The 19,024-nt window shown below is 44.2% G+C and overlaps 2 protein-coding genes across 2 annotated transcripts in view; both read left to right on the top strand.

Moving 5' to 3' along the window:
• LOC104832773 (chromosome unknown open reading frame, human CXorf57) overlaps positions 1 to 4,481 on the top strand; it is a 28,860-nt gene extending 24,379 nt beyond the window's left edge. The window contains 2 exon segments of the mRNA XM_010569136.1: positions 291 to 473; positions 1,375 to 4,481. Of these exon segments, the coding sequence (XP_010567438.1) occupies positions 291 to 473; positions 1,375 to 1,520 (329 nt within the window). The 3' untranslated portion in view covers positions 1,521 to 4,481.
• Positions 4,482 to 5,680: 1,199 nt separating this feature from the next.
• Positions 5,681 to 19,024, top strand: part of RNF128 (ring finger protein 128, E3 ubiquitin protein ligase) — a 42,255-nt gene continuing 28,911 nt past the window's right edge. Inside the window, exon 1 of the mRNA XM_010568936.1 lies at positions 5,681 to 6,086. Within this exon, the coding sequence (XP_010567238.1) occupies positions 5,681 to 6,086 (406 nt within the window). The remainder of the gene's footprint in view (positions 6,087 to 19,024) is intronic.

The following is a 19,024-nucleotide window of genomic DNA, read 5'->3' as shown; positions in this document are numbered from 1 at the left end:
TCCAATGTTGGTTTAATATTTTCTGAGCTAACAGCATTGTTAGCCTTAAATCACAGTATGTTATAACATTGTATCAAATTGAATGTGCTTATGTATAAATATATATACAAATATATATTGAAATGTATTTTTTATGTCAGTTATTAATTAGTGGACAAAGAACAAGTAAATAAAAATCAGTGTTCAGCCTGCAACACTTTGGTTTTTAAAAAAAAAGAAATGGTGCATGAAGTTGCTAATGGGCTGAAGGAAAAGTTTTCTGCTAACTTAAATATTTTTTTTTTCTACAGGTATAAACCATGACGTAGCAATAGATGTTGCATTTCTTCCACTGTTTTGTCCTGAAGTTCCCCACTTATTTCAACTAGAAGACATTCAAAATGATAGATTATTGTCTTGTATGAGTTGCATCTCTGCATGTCAGCAGAAGGCCACTAGCAATGGAAGGCTTTGTGACATGTTTCCGCTTTCGAGTGAGACTGGCTTTCACTGATGTTACTCATTTATCGTTTCTTGTTCTATCTTTCAGTGCAAGAGTTAATCCTCTATAGAACTCTCTGTTGTAGGTCAGACATTGTTCACCTCTTCAGTGAAAGATGTATCAATTCTATGTGACCACCTTTAGTAAACAGATGTAATACTGAACTTTCAGGGCAGTTTTTACTGGAGCTGTTCTCATACTCTGAAGATAGTATTTTAATATCCAAACCACAAACTCCTAAGTGACCTAGATAGTATTTGTGGTTATTTGTTGATCCAAAACTATACTGTCGTAGAAGTCAGTATGTGTGGCTGAGCATGTGAATATGCTTTGAAATAGAGCAGAATAACTGTCAATCAGCCAATCCATTTCACTGATGTCACTTTGAACAGCTGCTTTAATGCAACCTGTAGTGCCTATAAGCTGAAGTATTTGCCTGCTATTGAATTATTTCCCTTCAGATTATGCTTCTAATTACTAGCACCTCACAACAAATATGGTGACCACTATTAACGTGTATCATACTGCAAAGTGCTATATAACCATTGTGTTTTGCTGCATGTTTATATAGACAGACCTGATTTTACTTAAGTACATCTTTACTTTTCCCTGAATAATACTATGAAATGTGAGAATCACTAATGGTTAAGTAATGCATATTTCAGCTTTTCCATATGTAAGTTCTGATGCTGTCGTTTCTAGTGATTGAATTTACTAATAAAATTCTACCAAAAAGAAAAACAAAAATCCCAGTAGGCCAGCATTTAATAGTTAGAGTGAGGTTTTTCACTGAAAGAAGGTTGAACATAAACATGTTACTGCATGGAAAACAATGTCAATTCAGTATACCTTTTTACTCTATGTATATTAAAAAACCTTTTCTTAACTTCTAGATGAAATTGTAGAAGCAGCGATGGATCTAGATGGCAAACATGTTGTCTGCGTCTTGGACATCTGTCACTTGGGTGATGATAAGGTGGAAGTCTTTCTGAGCAAAATCTACAAGACAATGGAACCTGGTGTGCTGGATCCAGTGTAATTTAATAACTTATTTTTCAAATTTTTATTGTTCGAAAGGAGGGAAATAAAATTGCTGTAACTTGAATACACCCTCTACACATTGCACTTTTCTAGAACTGGTAAACACAAACATAAAATTATGATTCTTAGAGCAATTGTAATGGTCATCCATGTAACTGAGAAGGACAATTTTTGCCTTTATTTTTCGGCAGTCTTGAAACAGATTACACAATGTCTTGGTTACCTATGTTCAAGAAGGATGAATAGACAATACGGTGAGCTTATCTTTTGATAGGATACCAAGGAGTATGATTGTCATCTCTCTGCCTGTGCATATACATACACAGGAAATGTATACATCAGGGTGAGAACTGAGAAGAGAGGCAGGCTTTCCCAATATTAAAGGCAGTGTTTGCAAAAGCATTAACTGGCTGTGATATAAATTTAGGCTGGAAATTAGAATAATTTTAAGGATTAGAGCTATTATGTCCCATAGTGATCTTTTATTGGGAGGTACTAGGGGCAGCCTAACTTCAGCCTAACAGGCTTGAAGCTTACTGTGTTTGTGAAAGGGATTAAATATCACGGTGCCTTTAGTATCCGGGACTGGTCTCAGTGGCCCAAGAAGCCACTTTCAGTTCTTTTTACCTGAGGAAGGTCAAATGCTGTGTTTTTATATGTCTGCTTTTGTATATACAGCGCCAGGTAGTGAGTGCAGCACCCAAAAGTTTTTAACATATTTTATTTATTAATAAAAAAAATAATGAAATCTTTTAAAAAAGAAACTTTATTAGTGGAACTTGCTTCTAGCTTGTCAAGAGAAAAACTGTCTTTAAGGAGTGCTTAGCATGGCAGGATACACAGTTTCTCACACCATTAGGTTTTTTCCTACTGATCACCACAATCCTTTTTCTTGTTAGTAATAGCTGTATTCTGAGTACATGAAGGAGCTCAGCAGCTGTGAGAAGCTGCTACTTCTGCAAGAGCAAGAAACTATAAAATTCTGTCAACTTTTTGCCTATGTACTAAGTAGCAGCTGGCTCCTGCTGAGTTCAGAACCAAGTCCCACTTTTTCCTCCCATGACAAACAGCCTCAAATAATTTATACAACCAGATCCTTAGGAAATTATTCTCAAGCAGGAGCTGAAACACATTGCTGTTTGACAACTTGTCCATGTGAAATGCTGGTCTCAGTTCAATTCTTTGAGAAGTAATGATTGCATTATGGAAGCTTGCCAATTAAATTGTACCATTATTAACGAAAGCCCACAGAGTTAATTTATAGGAACAAATTTATTCTTTTGTGGAAAACTTCTAGGCACATTTTAGCAGCCTGTTGGTAATTCAGGAGTATCTCTTTCAACTAGTAGCTCGCTCATCTGCCCTGGGGACAGTGGACTTTGTCTTCAAGTACTTAAATTCTGTACCTCAACTTCAGTTAATGGTAACAGAAGAAGAAACGTAATTGTCTTTATTATAGTACAAGTTCATAGGCAACTTCAGATGAAAAGTAAAAGCCTTAACATTGAAATTATTCTGTCTCTCTAGTGTGGTTTACAGTTTTAAAATGTATTAATGAGAAAAGTTTAACTTAAATTGTACAGGGACTAAAAGCTAATTAAATGTGACTATGTATTGTATGTTTATATTTTGTATGGTTCATATAGTGTTAGTTCTAGAGCAATGTTTGTCAACCCATGCCTTTCAGGGTACATTGTAACCTTGCCACTGAAGGCAAAATGAAAACATACCAACCCGAGAAGAGCACGGTGTTGGTTGCAATATGTTATTTGTGTAATTTTGTTGCTTATGGGTATGTGAAGATTAGAGGTCATTGCTCTAGACTGAGAGAGATTAGCACCAGCACTTCGTGTACCAAACTGAGCCATGCTGACTGTGTCAGCCAGTATTTTTTATTTAGATATACTTCAGGTCGAAGTCTAATTTTAATGAAACCGTTATTTCTAGACATAATTTTTAAAGTAATTATCTTTGTATGAAAGGACTGGTGTGGCTAACGCTGACAGAGCCACTCTATTCGGTTGTTCTAGCCACTCCATCCATCCCTTGCAACAGAAATGCAGCAAAGGCTGTTTGCCACATTGCACTGCTTACTATGCTTTAAACATGTAGCATTAATCATTTCATCCTCCATGTTAGGAATTCCTAACTCTAAAAGAAATATCAGAATGGTGTGGAATATGTGTAATATGATCTTGAGACTTTAAGGTATATAATTTTATTTTACAGAAGTGTTGTTTGAAATTTTTCATGGCAAAAGCAGGAAGGAGAGATATTTACTCCTGCAGAATGAAGTGCCAATGTTAGAAGTACAGGCTCTCTGTGTGTAGCTAGAGAATATTCAATGCCTGTAGTAGATCTGGAGTTTCAGTACTCGGGGTCATTCTGTAGAGGCACTTACCCCACCCCTGTAAGTTAACACTGAACTTAATATGCCAACTTCAGTTTCTGAAGTGTTGCAGTGTTAATATATGGTTCCACCACTCCTCCACTTCCTCCCTGCCAAACCAGCACTGTAGCACTGGGCAAAGGTCCTCTCTGCAAAGAAACTACCTGCTGGTTTGTTTTACTTGGTGTTTATTGACGGAAGTATAAAACCAAACTATTTTTGATCCCGAGTCTGTCAAAACATGTTAATTTTGCTGTGTTAAACCAAGATAGAGAATCTTTATTCCTGCAAAATGTCATAGGAATCATCTTTCTTGCTGCTGTGTATTGCTACTGCTGAGGGTAAAATACTATCAGAGCACATTCCCTAACTGTAGAATTCATACCCAACTCTAAAATCTTAACATTTGCATGTTTTTTATGTTTCCAGCATTAATTTCAAAGAAAACCGGGGAAGGTATACTGTATGTAGCTAATGGTACTTTTGAGTATATAAAACTTGCTAAATCATAGATCTTAGAGTTAAGATCAGTTTTGAATTAATGTGATGTAGAATTAGTGCAACACTGAAACCTGGAGAATATAAATAAATGAATTAATATATGTAAACGTCTTGCATTATTTCTTTCCATTTTCTTTTTGCTTACGAAAGTTGTTTCAGTTTTCCAAGAATCTTCTCCACATTGATGCTTACTCTTTTAAAGAATCTTTACAGGAGAACTAGGTTGATCTTCTGGCAAAATACACGCCACCAATTGCAGCTTCTCTTGGCCTTCAACACTGTGTGCAGCATGACTTTTGCAGAAAACCAGGAAAAAGGTCTTGATAACTTTACAATTTGTCCTTTGTTTTCATTATGGACTACAGAGTTCTGACATTAGTAAGGTTTTCATTTTTGTGTTCTAATATAAGAAAACAAGAGTTGATGCTAGTAATTGTTATGGAGTACAACACTGACTGAATTCAGAGAAAGAATCTATAGAGCCTACGTCCAGAAATGGAGAGTTGTGTGATAATCATTCAAACATCTCGATGTAAATCTTGAAAGTGAGCTAGAACGTGAAAATGGGCTGAAAGAGGTAGTTTGCTTCTGTGATCAGTTTAGCTGATTCTACGTCTCTTGCATTGGTATAAATCAATATTAAAATCAGTTCATTATAAACACCAGAACAAGCTGGACCTGACAGAGTAGATGACTGGAAGAATCTGAAAGGAGAAATGCGGGGAATGACTTGGTTATCTTAGTCTGTAAGATGAGTAATTTTTTTTAATATTTCCTTCCCTCCACTTGTGCCCTTTTTAACAGGGTCATTTGCATCACAGATTGTGCTGTGAAGTGAGAACCCTGAGCTTACATCACTGAATGAAAGCTGACCTGGTCCTCTGAAGTGACGTTCAGGTTGAAATAGGAGCAGGGGGCTTGAGCAATCTCTTAGGAAGCCTCATCAAAGCTAGAATTTGTGCAGTAATGGGAGAGAAGCAGGGGGAGAACGATGCTTCGTGAAAAAGGAGCAGAAAGTTGGGGCCAAAGGTTACTTGCAGGTCCTTCAGCCTGCACCTCTACTTCACAATAGGCAGGTGTGTCACCTGTGTCCGTCCCAGCCCCCACTCCCGATAAGCTCACTGACACCTCCAGGACTCGCCTGGCTGGTGTCAGGTTCCTGCTGGACCTGAAATTTCAGACTCCTCAGCAGGCTGTGGGCTAACAAGGACCACTACCAGCTGAAAATACCTATAGACGTCTACGTTTTGTGCTTATGTGAATAAGCAATGAAGCAAGCAGATAAGTTCAGGTTTTTCTGCCTCCCGGCGGTTGTTAGTATTTTATTCAAGCCTACAGAGGCATTTTCTGTGAGGGCCTCTGTAAGTGTATTCTATTTCAACAGCACTAGCAACAGGTCTGTGTCGGAGCAGTGCGAATGTGGCCTGTATGGATTAAATTCTCCTCTGCTGAGTGCTCAGGGGCTTGTGGGCATTCCTCAGTCTGCTAATCTTCAAGCCTGCGACGCAAACACCCAGTTCACCGTCACAAAACCACCGTGGATAGCACTGATTGAAAGAGGGAATTGCAGTTTTGCTGAAAAAATTAAGGTGGCAGCCAGAAGGGGTGCAACAGCAGCTGTGATCTACAACGCGCCGGACAAAGGCAAAGGCATCGTCCTGATGTCGCATCTCGGTGAGTACCACAGCGTGAAGTGCTGAAACCTGATCATTTCTCTGAAGTTTGGTCCAGGGCAGGCTATAAGGAAGCAGTTGTGTTTGTGGATGACTGTTGCTTTAATCGAGAAATTCAGTGGAAAAGAAAATGCATTATGCAATTTGAGTTTTGACTTCAGTGCTTAGTAAGAAATACTCCGCTGTTAGGTTCTGAGCTTGGTACAGTGCAGCCAAACTGGTGGGTCTCTGAAGTAAGTACCGTTTTTTACTTGCACAGCACGCAAATTATTTTAGACAGTGATGTAGAGAAACCCGTAGTGTCTGCTTTGAAGGCACTAGTTTATTTTTTGAGGTTAGAGGACACAAATGAGCCTACAAGCATCTGCACCATAGCTATATGCTTTGCAGATTACAAGCCAGATCTTGCTTCCCCCCTCCGCCCCCACCAAATCGTTCTAATCCTTTCTGAATAGTGGCTGATCTCAGCCTCTTCTGGGATTCCCTAATTCCTTAATGAAAGGTTAGACAAAATGATTGTAATCACCCATTCTGGCCCTAATAGCTATGGATGTGTCATTAGGGAAGAATTGAGAAGCTAACTGTGATACTGTGTTGCTTGGCTTTTATTTCTGTGTGTGTTCCTCTAGGTCAACCTGTCTAGTATTTAAGTACAAAGCGTATGTATACGTAGCTAATTCCATGAAATATACTTTGGTGGAGCTGCACTAGGAATCCTTCGGCGTAAGTCTTGCTTGTTTGATTTTGTGAGCAAGCTGAGCAATTTTTAACCTGGAGATGAGCCAGCATTTTAGTGATCACATCACCATGCTGGTTGGAGTTGCCGCTTTTAGGAAGTTTCTCACTGCGGAGCCCACACCTGGGCAGTTCATAGGAGTCAGCCGACACCAGCTGTTGAGCAGGCTGGCTCGGAGTCTCAGTTGTGCACCTGTAGGAGCGTCACAGGTGCTTTAGAAACCTAACCATCGCGTGAGGCTCAGCTCCAAAAAAAAACAAAAGACATCCCAAACAAAATGTTGCACGACCCAAGAAAAAATGTGCTGTACAGCGCTGAAAGTGCAGCCACTTGTTGTACTACACAGCCAGCTTTGACTGTCCTGGTATCATGATTGAGCTAGTGTTTGCAAACAGAGCTTAAGTGTTTTACTGGAAATGTGTAGCCAATAAACCAAAGCTTTTGTTCTACCTCTGGAGAAAGTGATTTAGACTTCAGTGGCTGGCATGTCAAGATTCAGATTAACTTGCTTTTTTTATTTGGTTTTGGAGCGTGCCAGCTCATACTAGCACTGGGTGAATAAAGAAAGAATTGTACTGGCTTTATGTAGCTGCAAAATCGGTGCCAGCTGTGTTTCTTGCAAGCAGTGGTGGCCCCAGCTGGCCCACAGTGGGAGCAGGGCAGCCCATTCCCTCGGAGGTCAGCGGAGGAGAACGGGATGGAACCTGGTTTAGACATGCTGGGTAACTGGGATGTCACAAACCCAACAGTTAGACCAGACTCCAGAAATAAGATAATTATTTAGGATGAGCTCTGAAAGCAGACCCTAGATTTTCAGATTTTTTTTTTTCTAAAACTAACAAGATTTCTTAAATCTTGAAAGCAACAGATATATCACCCAAGAGTGTATTTCATGAGACATGAACTTCCATCTTTCTTAATTTAATTCATTTAATTTTCTCAAAGTGTGATTTGTGACTATTTCCTATAGTCGTCCTATAGGACTAAAGTGGATGTTACGATCTGTTTGGTGGCAAAGAGGGTTTATAAATCAGTGCAGTTGTCACATGTGTTAAACACGGTGTAACACATGTTAAATGTCCAGGGACATGACCTTTTTGTCTAATCAGCATAGGAGAAGCATCTTCTCTCTGTATTTGTTTCCCTCAGTGCAAAGTGTGGAGCCGTACGTTCTTTAGGTAAAACAGAAAAAGCCCGGGAGAGGGGTTGTCATTGCGGCACAGCGCTTAGAGCAAAAGAGCGCTTGGAGATGATTTAGTTTATTACAGTAGGGTTGTTCACAGGGCTGGGGAAGGAATCTCCTATTTGGCTGGAATCTGCCAATGGTGGCATCGCCCAGAGAGGTCTGAGGACACTTGGGGATTAATCCTCTCTGCCATCTGGGCAGGGGACTTTCGGAGATGAGACGCCCGGTTGGCAGAGCAGCGAGAGAAAAATCTGCCCTGCTGCTGCTGGCGATCTGCGAGCTCCTGATTAAAGAAGGAGCAGCAGCCCCTGGGGTTATCGGCCGGCTCTCGGCTGGGGCCAGTCCTGACATCTTGAGGCATCCGTCTGCACTGCCCTGCTACTGCGCAGGGCTACAGGAATCCCATCCCCTTGGTTATTTATTAGGCCCTGGGACCTTGGCCACAGTTTCATAGAATCACAGAATACCAGGTTGGAAGGAACCTCAAGGATCACCTGGTCCAACCTTTCTCGGCAGCAGCACGGTCTAGACAAGATGGCCCAGCACCCTGTCCAGCTGAATCTTAAAAGTGCCCGATGTTGGGGAAAACCGCCGTTGTTTCCCGCAGTCCTCCTCCCTTCCTGCTGACTTTAACATAAAATTATTCATTTCTAGATAGCTTCCTAGACAACCTTATTTTCTGTTACAACAGTATAATATCATGTATGTATTTCACATGGTAAAATACCCGCCCAGTCTTACAGCAATGAAATAGTTTGTTCTGGGCAAAGTCCAGGTGTGCAGGAAAAGTTGGTAATTTAAAGTTGCTGGGAAGGAAGAAAAAACTCCCCTCTTGGTGACTCCTCCCTCATCCTGGAGAGCAGTTCCTTTTACCTGTCCTCAGTTTTACCTGTTACTGGGTATTCATTTGTTGTTACACACACACACACACATACAATAAAACTGATATAATAGCTTTTACTATGGAAAATTTTAGAGGTCAAGATATTAGAAACAACTTTCCCATTCCTCTCCGATTACACAAACCACTGGTGGGAAAATGCTCTACTTTAATCTGAAAGATTTTTGCAGGTGTTTGTGTCTTATTTGCACGAAGTCAGATTGATCCAATGGTACAGAGACTAAGCTTTTGCTAGAAGAAAAATGTAATTTTTTAGTAGTTCTAGCACTTGCTTGATTTTCTCTGGAAAGGAAATGGAATATGCATCTGTAACAACATTTTTCCAGCACCCCTCCTTGAAACTTAAATGGAAATTCCAGGAATTATCAAGTTTTTGAAACCTAGCCAAATTTAAACAAGCTATTTTGGGGCTCCTTTTTCAGTAACAAATACCAGACCACAGACGGTAGCAGAAGAATTGTGCTCTGCAAAGTCACACAGCAGCTGGCTTGGGCCCATGCTTTGTGAGCAGTGCTGGCACGGGTCGGTAGAGGGCTGTATCCTCTTGTCACTGTGATTTTTTTCCTTTTTTCCTGTTTGTTTACAAGAGAAAATAGGAGACTGGCAGTAGCGTAAAAACGAAGAATAATAAAATTAAAGCACCGTTATGGCTGCCATTTGGATCCTAGTCTGATACAGCAGCTAAGCTAAAATATCAAGTGTGCTCTGAAAAGTTTTCTCCAAGGGATTTACTAAGACCCAGTGAAAGGGAACTATTAAAGCCTCCAAGACTCATGAAGAACAGTACCCTAGCACAACTGTCATACAACAGGAGCAAGCAGGTATCTGTTTGTCTGTACAACAGAAATAATTGGCAATCCTGACTGATTGAAAAAAATTGTTGTGGATCTGTGTTTCCTTCTAACTTGTTTCCAAGATACTCTGTAGCCACAAAGTCTAACTTTTATTATCTCAGCAGTATTTTGAGATAGGGTTTTATTAGCTGTTGGTGCAATACCTATTACAAACTTGTGGACTAAACGCCTGACAGTGGAGTTCGGTTTTATCTTTTGGTTTGAAAGCTGGTATAAAATCTTGCTCAGGTTGCCCATCTTAACTCTCTACAATATCATTGCTTATTTCATCTTCAGAGTCATTTCTGTTTTACAGCACATTTTCAGTCATTTCCTCAGTTTACCACAGAAAAAGCCGGGCTCTCTGCCCCAGCTTTGAACAGCCTGTGGGACCTGCACATGAAAATGAATGAACTGCCCAGAACGTCCATGCAAAGCAGATGCCGTGAGGTTCCCTTTTCATTTTTTCCTTGCAAACTAAGTGGCTCTGCTAACAGCAGTCCAGATGCCTCTGTGAAGTCAGCGGTCTCGTAGTGTGGACTAAATTCCTCCGTTTATCGTCCGAGAAAATTGTCTAAGTGGCTTCACGTCTTCGATGGAGTGAGGGGTGCAGTGGCAGGAGGGGTGAAGCACAGAGCCCTTCACCAGCGGGAGCCGTCCCAGCAAGGAGAGGCTGGGAGAGCTGCGGCGGCTCCGTCTGGAGGAGGCTCGAGGGGTTCTCGGCTAGGTGTGCAAATTCCTGATGGAGCCAGGGAGGGTAAATACGACGGAGCCAGGCTCCTCTCAGTGGTGCCCAGTGAAAGAAACAGAGGCAATGGGCGCAGACAAGAAATTACATGAGAAAAAACTTCTTCACTGTGAGGGTGGTTGAAGAGTGTGGCCGACTGCCCAGAGAGGTTGTGCAGTCTCCATCCTTGGAGACTCTACTCAAAAACCAGACACGGCCCTGGGCGGCTGGAGACATCTGCCCTGCTCAGACCCGGGTTGGACTGTCCCATCTCCAGAGCAAACAGCCTTTTCCTTCCAGAAAGGCTCCCGAGCAGCCATAAAAATCCCTGCGGGCTGTGCTCATCACCGCAGAGCGCAGGCTGCCAGGGAGCTGCGTTCAGGTCTGGGATTTTCCAGAGCCCCCAGAATATGGAGCCAGCAAAGCCCAGGACCTCACCACGCTGGCATTTAGTATGGTTTCTTTAGCTTCTAAGGTAGTCAATGTGATAAGCACTGGGTTTATTTCAGGTGACTACATACTGTCACCCACCTGTTCATCCATAAACTTGGTGGTGAACATACACAGGGAGCCCAGAGTCTGCTTCTGTGGAAAAAACAGAAGAAGTTTTGTCCTGGGACCACAGCGTGGCTCTCTCATGAGCTTCCTTGTTTAGCAAAGCTCAGGAGAGGCTTTGCAAAACCGTAACTGCTAGAACCAGAAAAGGAAGCCAACCTGCTGGCTAACCATTTCCCCTAAAAAGAGAAAGGCGGCATCCTCTGTTTAACCTGCTGGGAACAAAGAACAAAAGAAATATTTGCATCTAAGTGAGTAACGCAATCTGGTTTCTAATTACAAGCATGTAATATGTTACGGAACATGCACAGCTTTCCTCAATCACTTGTCAGTGTCACCTCTCTTATCGGTCAGGCCATTGCAGTTGAGGTTGTGTTAGTTGCTACAACCCCAAAAGAGAAAAAAAAAAAAAAAGTAATGCTGGAAGCCTGATGGTCACCTGCAGGTATGAGTGAAATGAGTCCTTGGGGGATTGCAGAGTGTGCTGGGGAGGGTCAGCTCCTGGTGCCTCCACACCGGCACCGCTCTGAAACACCTTGGAAGGACGGATGAAAGCCAACGAAGCAAATCACAAACTGCCTGAGTGTAACCGCCCGAGCGAGGAACTGAGCATAAATAGCTAAGAGGAAAATCCTCGAGACCAATTGAATTTAAATTCTGATCTCCTTGAAGGCTTCTGTGGTTCGGGGCTTTGCTCAGGCTCGGGCCAAGACTCAGAGCTTGGAACCCAGCTGGATTTAAGCGTTTCATGCACTGTGTCTCGCCGTGGTTTGGGACGGTCCCTCCTGGTGAAGCACACAGGGTGTGGTGGAGAACTTTTCCTCCAGGAGCTCAGTGCACTCACCCACACCGGTGAAGCGATGGGTTTGGCTCTTTTTATCACCTGAGAGGTTTCAAACCCATTTTCTTGCTTCCTTGAAGATCCCCGAGCTGCAGGCTGTGCTGGCATGCAATATACCTTTTGCACTCACGGCACTGCAGGAAAGCAGAGCCGGTTGCTGGCCCTACCCAGACCCATGCACATGGAGAAGCAGAACAGCAGGTGCTTGAAGCAAATAAATCGCTTTGTGAGCAAAACAACTTTGTCCTAACACCTTTCCCCTGTATCCCTGCACTCCCTCTGACTCCGCGTGAGTAACGTTTTCCTCTTTTCCCCCTTCCCGTCCCTCTGATTTCACCTCTGTTCCCACCACAACCTTGAGAGTCCTTTTGGTTCCTTGTTCCTCAAATTAACAAACCCCGCTGCCTCGCAGGCGGGCCTCTCCCTGGGCAAAGGCAGTCAGGGAGTTGCTGAACCTCAGGATTCTGCCTCTCCTGAGGGTCCTCTAACCAGCTGCTGATGTTAAAAGACCTGTGGGAAACTTCTCCTCGAATTTTCCAAGCTTTCAGCCGAGGCTGGCTGAAATTGGTCATCAGTGTAGGCAAGCAGGAAAGTTATCTGCAGGGAGGAGATGGGGAAGGAGGAGGGATGAGGGCAGAAAGGAAAACTAGATGATTGCATACCTTGTTTCCTTCGAAAGCCAAACCAAAAATGAGCCAACTTCAGATTTTGGAGGTGATCTAAGCAGCAACTGATCAGAGGTTTTCGGAGGACATTTTGGACCCCAATTTCACTCTTTTGGGATCAGCCTTTTGTTTCCTTTAAAGTTCTTAGTGCAACTTACTGTCCTGTCTACTTACTTCCTAGTCCAGCTGGCTTTCTAACTAAGGATTTATACAGGATTTTTCCAGAAAAAAAAATAATCTTAAACCTCAAAATCAGTGGAAGTGTTTCCTTGGATTTCGGTGGACTTTAGACTGTGCTATTTGCACATGGAAATGTTGGGCCAGCAAGTGTACGATAAGCTATGCCACCTTTTTATAGGTGCATTTATTACTATCTCACTCAGAAATTATTCCTAAATATTGTAAAGTAGTTATTTTGGAAGTTATTCGGAATATTTTTTTAATATGGGCCATCAATTTGCTTGTAGTAGTCACCGTTTCCAGTTAAAATCTACCGCTGCTTTCCGTGCACTTTTCCAGATGGGTTGGTAAATCCATTAAAGGATCACGTGCATCAAAGTGCATTACCATGTGCATCCCCCCAGAAGAGTGAAAATGTTAATTAAAAAAGCCTGAAATATACAAATTGTATTTGTACACAAACTGAAGAGATCTATCAATATCATTATTTGCTATGAATAGGGTCCGTTCCACGCTTGGAGAAGAGCTTGCAGGCAGTGGGCTGCCCTCTCCCCAAGCTGTGGCCGTGAGCACCTTTGCATGGGTTGAGCAAAGATGCAAAAGGCGCAGAGGAAAAACCATCTGCGGTTTACAATTTTTTCCATCTCAAGGAGGGAGACGTTGAAGGAAGCATACACTGGAAGGCATCGCTGAGCCCAAACCGCCGAGCGAGGTCTCCGTCCTCTCGGGCGGCGAGGAGCGCTGCCTCTAGCTCCTGACTTTGCAGTTCAGACCTCTTACGCTTTGAAGCCATGTGCCAAAACTAAAGCTCAGAAAACATCTCCTGTAACCTCCCTCAAGCCACCAGCCGGGTCCAAGAACCCAAACCGTAACTCTCACACGCCTTCCCCGAGAGGATTTTTCTCCTTCCTGGATGTTCCATTTGCATGTTTTGCCCTGACGATTGTTTCCTCCCCTCGGGGCTCTGTCCCCGCTGGGGTGGCAGATGCCCCTCGTGGGTTGCCAGCAGCCCGTGGGGTGGAAGGAAGGAAGGACGGAGCGAGCCGGGCAAGTCCTTGGCCTGGGGAGGCTGTTGGCAAAGCTCCCGCTGACATTACTGGGCTCGCCGAAGTTTGTCACAACTCACGTCCTAATTATGCTGACGTCCTAATTAGGCTGTAAAAGCTGAGCTTTTACAGTTCTCTGATCTTAAAAGCCCCTATTCAGAGCGTTCCTGCCTTCGGCTCGCGGTTCTGTAAACAAGGATTTCAGGACCAGCTGGAGTCACTGCTAAGCTTTCCCTGTTGGACGTAGTGAGGGCTTGTCACAGAGACCTGACCAGATTTGATGGAGATAAAGTCAGAATTGAAACTAGGCACACTTGTACCTTGGATGACAAAGCTTCGCAGGGCTGGGCTACTGATTTCTGTGAGTAGATGCGACCTGTGGCCCCATAGTTTGTGCGTACGCACAAACCAACCCAGAAAGGGCAAACTTTTTGACTTGGACTCGTTTCTTCCTCAGAGGGCCAAACGTCAATATGTTCTGCTCTTGAGGATGTGTTCAAACTTCCAGTCACCTGATGCTCCTCAGTTGGTCAAATGCATTACATGCATTCTATGGAAAATCTCGGTCCCCAGGCTGGATGGAGATTTGCCCAAAGCACTGCAGGGGAAGGAAACCACTGATTCAGTCCCCTGCTTGGAAACTCCACTGTCACCGAATAAAGACCACCACTGAATCAACAGGCCTCAGTAGCATCATGCTTCAGCTCAATGTGAAACCAGAACAGACCAAAAGGACGTGTTGTCTGGCAAGTTCTGGCCTTTCTTGTATGTTGGGGGGTTTTTTTGTTCTTGTTTTAATTTTTCAGAGGAACTGTAGATGCTTTTTTTTTGCTCAAGGCTCCTTGTAGTCACCTGTAGGGAATGCTTTTGCCTTCACTTTAATTCGCTTGCATCTCCTAGATATTGCTTATTTCTATTTAGCAGCAAACTTCCTTTGAAACAAAAGATGGAAAACATGATTTCATGAAATGCAAGTGTCTTTGGCAGGAGGAAGAGTGCATGCAAACTTTGGTCAGCGCATGAGCATCCATCCCTTTTGTAGCGCCTGCCTCTGCTGGCAGCGTTTTACCCATATTCTCTGGGGTAGCAGAGGACACATGTAGTGCTGTCACAACAATTGGTCCCTCTGTGCCAGAAATACGGAGAAACAATGTTTGCTTCCCTGGCACCGGGGACTCTTGCGCACATCTGGCTAGCTGAGGGAAAGTGTTCTGTGCCAGCACACAGGGCGATCTGACGCACTTTATTTTTTTCCACATCCAGTGAACAGAGTCGTGTGGGCTGGAGTTTCCGAATTGTGTTAGAGCCAGACAAGCTCCCAAATTCATAGTGAAACTTAGCTGAAACTGGCAGCCTCTGTGTGTCTTCTGCATCTCGTCACAAGGGTCACCTCAGATTCTCCTGGAAGCTCCCAAGCCCCGCAGGCAGGATCGGGGGAAGTTTCCAGCCTCTTCGTCTCCTCCGGCCCGAGCCTGTCCTCTTTGTAAAGCAGCAAAGAACCACAAGCTCCATTCTCATACCTTAATTTATTTTTTTTTTTCAGCTAGTTTAAAAACTTGGGATGCTTTAGCCCACAGCATTGCCTATGCTGGAGCAAGTCACCTGGCCAAGCCCCTTCCGTTGCTGGTCACGGACATGAGCTGGTTTTGAATAAGGAAATGCAACATCTGTTGTCTTTAGCTTGTGATTCAGGGTAACGTTTGTTCATGGATTTTTTTTTTTGTCCCATGACATTCAGTTCTGGGTTTCATTTTAGGGCGCTCCTTTTGATTGTTTTTTCCATTTTCATAAGTGCTTCTCCTTTCCACTTCGTTGGTCAGTGGAGAAGGCCCAGGGACATGGTCCAGACCCATACACAGCACTTAGAGGGTTCAGTGCCGGCCCCTGTAATGCTTTGCCCTAAGTCATCTGGCTTGACATTAAAAAGCAATATTTACACATACACATATACATTTTTTTAATCTTGAAAAAAGATGTTTAAATATTTACTCAAATAAGATAAAGCTCCAGATAATGATAGGGTCCATCCCTGTAGAAGGCAGTGACAGCATTTCCAGGATTTCACTTTGTTCATCTGAAAGTCATGCCCTACTTTCTGAACGTCTCAGAGCCTCCACTAGTAACCATGGGGAAAAAATGAAAAGCAAAATTATACAGCATAAGTTTTTAAATAATAAAAATCTTCTAAGGTTTTAAAAAAATCAGATCTATGCCAGAAATTCCATCATGCTGTACCTATTTTACATGTAATTCTGCTTCTGCTTTTGTGGGAGCCAATTAATGCTGCTTACCCTATCATTCTCACACCTGTAGTCCTCATGGGCTACAGTGCTTTTAATTTCAGAAACTTTTAGAAAGCTCTCACAAACAAATGTAGCAGAAGTAAGTTGCACTACTTGTTAATACGTCGTACTACATGTCACAGCCCCTACAATGTCTGGCCTCTTTCTCCAAAACAAAATGTGCTTTCTCCAAACTATGAAATCTCAGCTTTTTGTGTAAAGGCAGGAAAAAAAAACAACCCACCAACCCCCACCCCCCCAAACAGCAAAAAAAACCTTATTAGCCCTCCTCTTGCCTGGTCCCTGCAGGCTTCCTGCTAGCCGTGACTATTTTTAATTGCTACTCAATACCCATTTTTTCTGTTGTGAATTACAGGTAACTGAGCTGAAAGCCATCAGACAAACCACATTTTTGAAACACGAGTAAAGGATACACTTCAGTAAGGCTGCAGATCTGTTTATTAATTATCATTCTGGAAAAAGATGTAATGAATGAGAGCCCAGACAGTTCTCAGTGCGAGATAGGCAGCTTAAAATGGGTGTAATTGGCATGCTGGTTTTAAAACGTATTGTTTTAACTCTGCTAGGGTGTCCCTCTGCACTCTGACACTGTCCCAGCCACCTCACCCGGCTCCTCTCCGTTGTGCTGGCCCAGAGTTGCTGCTAACCATGCCGGGATGCACAGGGACCGTTGGCCTCTTCCAAGTGGCTTCCCTGCCAAGCCGAGCAAGGCTGGTGTCTTCCAGTGTTTGCTCGGAAGGACTGACCACCATCAGCACAAGAGTCCTCTTTTTTGCCCCACTACAAACAATCGGCTTCCTTTGCTTTGCTAGGCTGAGAAATTCCCCAGCCACGGTCAACAAGGTTTGTGTTTGTGCCCCCTGTTCGCTTACTTGGTTGTTTTCAAGCGAGTGGAAACATTGCCTGAGCAAGGGGTCAGAAGCTCGTTACCAGAATAATGCCATGGCAGCAGAATGTCCGCAATCACAGCTAGAGCAATTCTGTTCCTTGTTATCGCTCTCTGCGCTGCCCGGTGAGAAGTTCAAATTTAGGCTCCGTGTTCATTTTGGTGAGATTACCAAACGCGCCCTGGACATTTTGCCACCGGGCAGTAGCCTGGACACCCTGCGCATTTCCCACCAGTTGCCGAAGAGCGGTGAAGTTTTAGTTACCACCACCCGATGCCCGGCAGGTCTGCTCCCCGCAGCCTGCCCCCGAAACGCCTTCGCACCCACCCACAGCTGCGACATCTGCGCCCATGCTGGCGCTTTATTAGCATCACGTTACAAACTATAACGTATGGAAGGGTAAGAGACCGTGGCTAAGCCTTCTACTCAACCCCCCCCGAACTATAGGAAGTTTTGCATCCCGCGGAGGTTCCAATGTTTGTCTTTGGTCCAATTTTGTCTCGGTGAAAACTCCAGAGCCAAACATCCCTAAAGCTTTGGAGGCATTTGAAGCTGAGCGGTTTGGCTGCTGTCAGTTGCATAGAGCTTGGTTATATTTTCAGAGTGTTAAGTTGTTCCCAGCACCTATGTGGAACAGGTTTCAAAACACCACCATGTCTCTGCTTGCTTACAGATATGCTTCTTATTATAGCTAAAGGCGTCACTGTCGAAATAAGTTGTCTACTTAGGTGTGGAATGAGAAAATGAGGGATTTGTTTAGGGTAGGACAAAAGAGTTCGCTTAGTAAGCTTTGCGTGTTTAGCAATATTGATCTTTAGCAACTTGCTTCATCTGCTCTTCATTACCTGCTCTGCACGCTGCTATTTCAGCAGCAAAACCAACCGCTGATCTCCCTGTGCTACTGAGCTACAAAAACCTGTAGCCGCCGTGCTGGCAGGGGTGGACGCCAGTGGAGCGCCTTGGTTTCGAAGCCCCTGTCCCCAAGGAGTCATTCAAACCCGAGTCGGGTTTGACTGCGTAACGCTCGTTGTCCTGCATTTAGCACGGGTGCAAGTGAAGGAAAACGTGCGCCATAGCTCGACGCCGAGCTATCGGGTTATCGGCCGCATGGACTCCGAATCAGCCAGACGCCTGCATTAAAAACTAAGCGGTGGTGCCGACTCATATCAGAAAGGCTTTAACTCTGTGTTTACCCTAATTTTGCCGGCGATTGCATAGGCAGAAGCTGATTTTGTGCCATGTAATCACTGCACAGGAATAATCCTTTCTAAACGACGGGCTCCCACCCAGAGACCCAGCCTGTGCGCAGTGACACGTGGCCGTTTGGGGATGTGTTCGAGTGGGTCCCGGTGCTGGGGGCAATTCCTGCAGAGCAGCTGGAAGGAGCAAGGCCTCTCCATCGTGTCACGCGTGATCCTGCAAACACTCTGACCGCACTGCCTGATGCGGGACAACCTAGCAAAAATATGTGTGCGCTGGAGCGGGGGACTTTTGAATGTGAACCGGCTGCCCAGAAAGGAACTGCAGAGCCCTGAAGAAACGTGGTGGTTCATTGCGAGTTACATAGATCGAGTAATAATCAAATGTGCAGACACGAGTAGTACATAAATGGAAAAAGGCGTTTTTGGTTGAGGTGGCCGGTTTATAGTGTATGTCTAACGACACGGAGAACAGCGGCCGGTGAGTTAACGCAGCCGTCCTCGTACTCTACAAACCCCTTACTCTACAAACCCGTTTCAGGCGGGACCTGCTACTGCGTGTGAGTGGCAGCGAGTATTAACTCGGCGGTGCCAAGCGGGCTGGGTCGCGGCTGGGCGGCTGGCGCTGCTGGGGGGGGTCGGTCCCTTCAGGGGTTCGGTCCCTTTATGGGGTTCAGTCCCTTCGGGGGTTCGGTCCCTTTATGGGGGTCGGTCCCTTTGGGGGGTCCGGGGGGTCGGTCCCTTCAGGGGGGTCTGTCCCTTCGGGGGGTCGGTCCCTTTATGGGGGTCGGTCCCTTCGGGGGGTCTGTCCCTTCGGGGGGTCGGTCCCTTTATGGGGGTCGGTCCCTTTGGGGGGTCTGTCCCTTCGGGGGGTTGGTCC

This window comes from Haliaeetus leucocephalus, unplaced genomic scaffold (assembly GCF_000737465.1).
Source record: "Haliaeetus leucocephalus isolate CR32 unplaced genomic scaffold, Haliaeetus_leucocephalus-4.0 Scaffold262, whole genome shotgun sequence".
NCBI classification, from domain to species: Eukaryota; Metazoa; Chordata; class Aves; order Accipitriformes; family Accipitridae; genus Haliaeetus; species Haliaeetus leucocephalus.
Note: the sequence above shows the minus strand (reverse complement) of the source record. Positions and strands in the feature narration are given on the sequence as shown.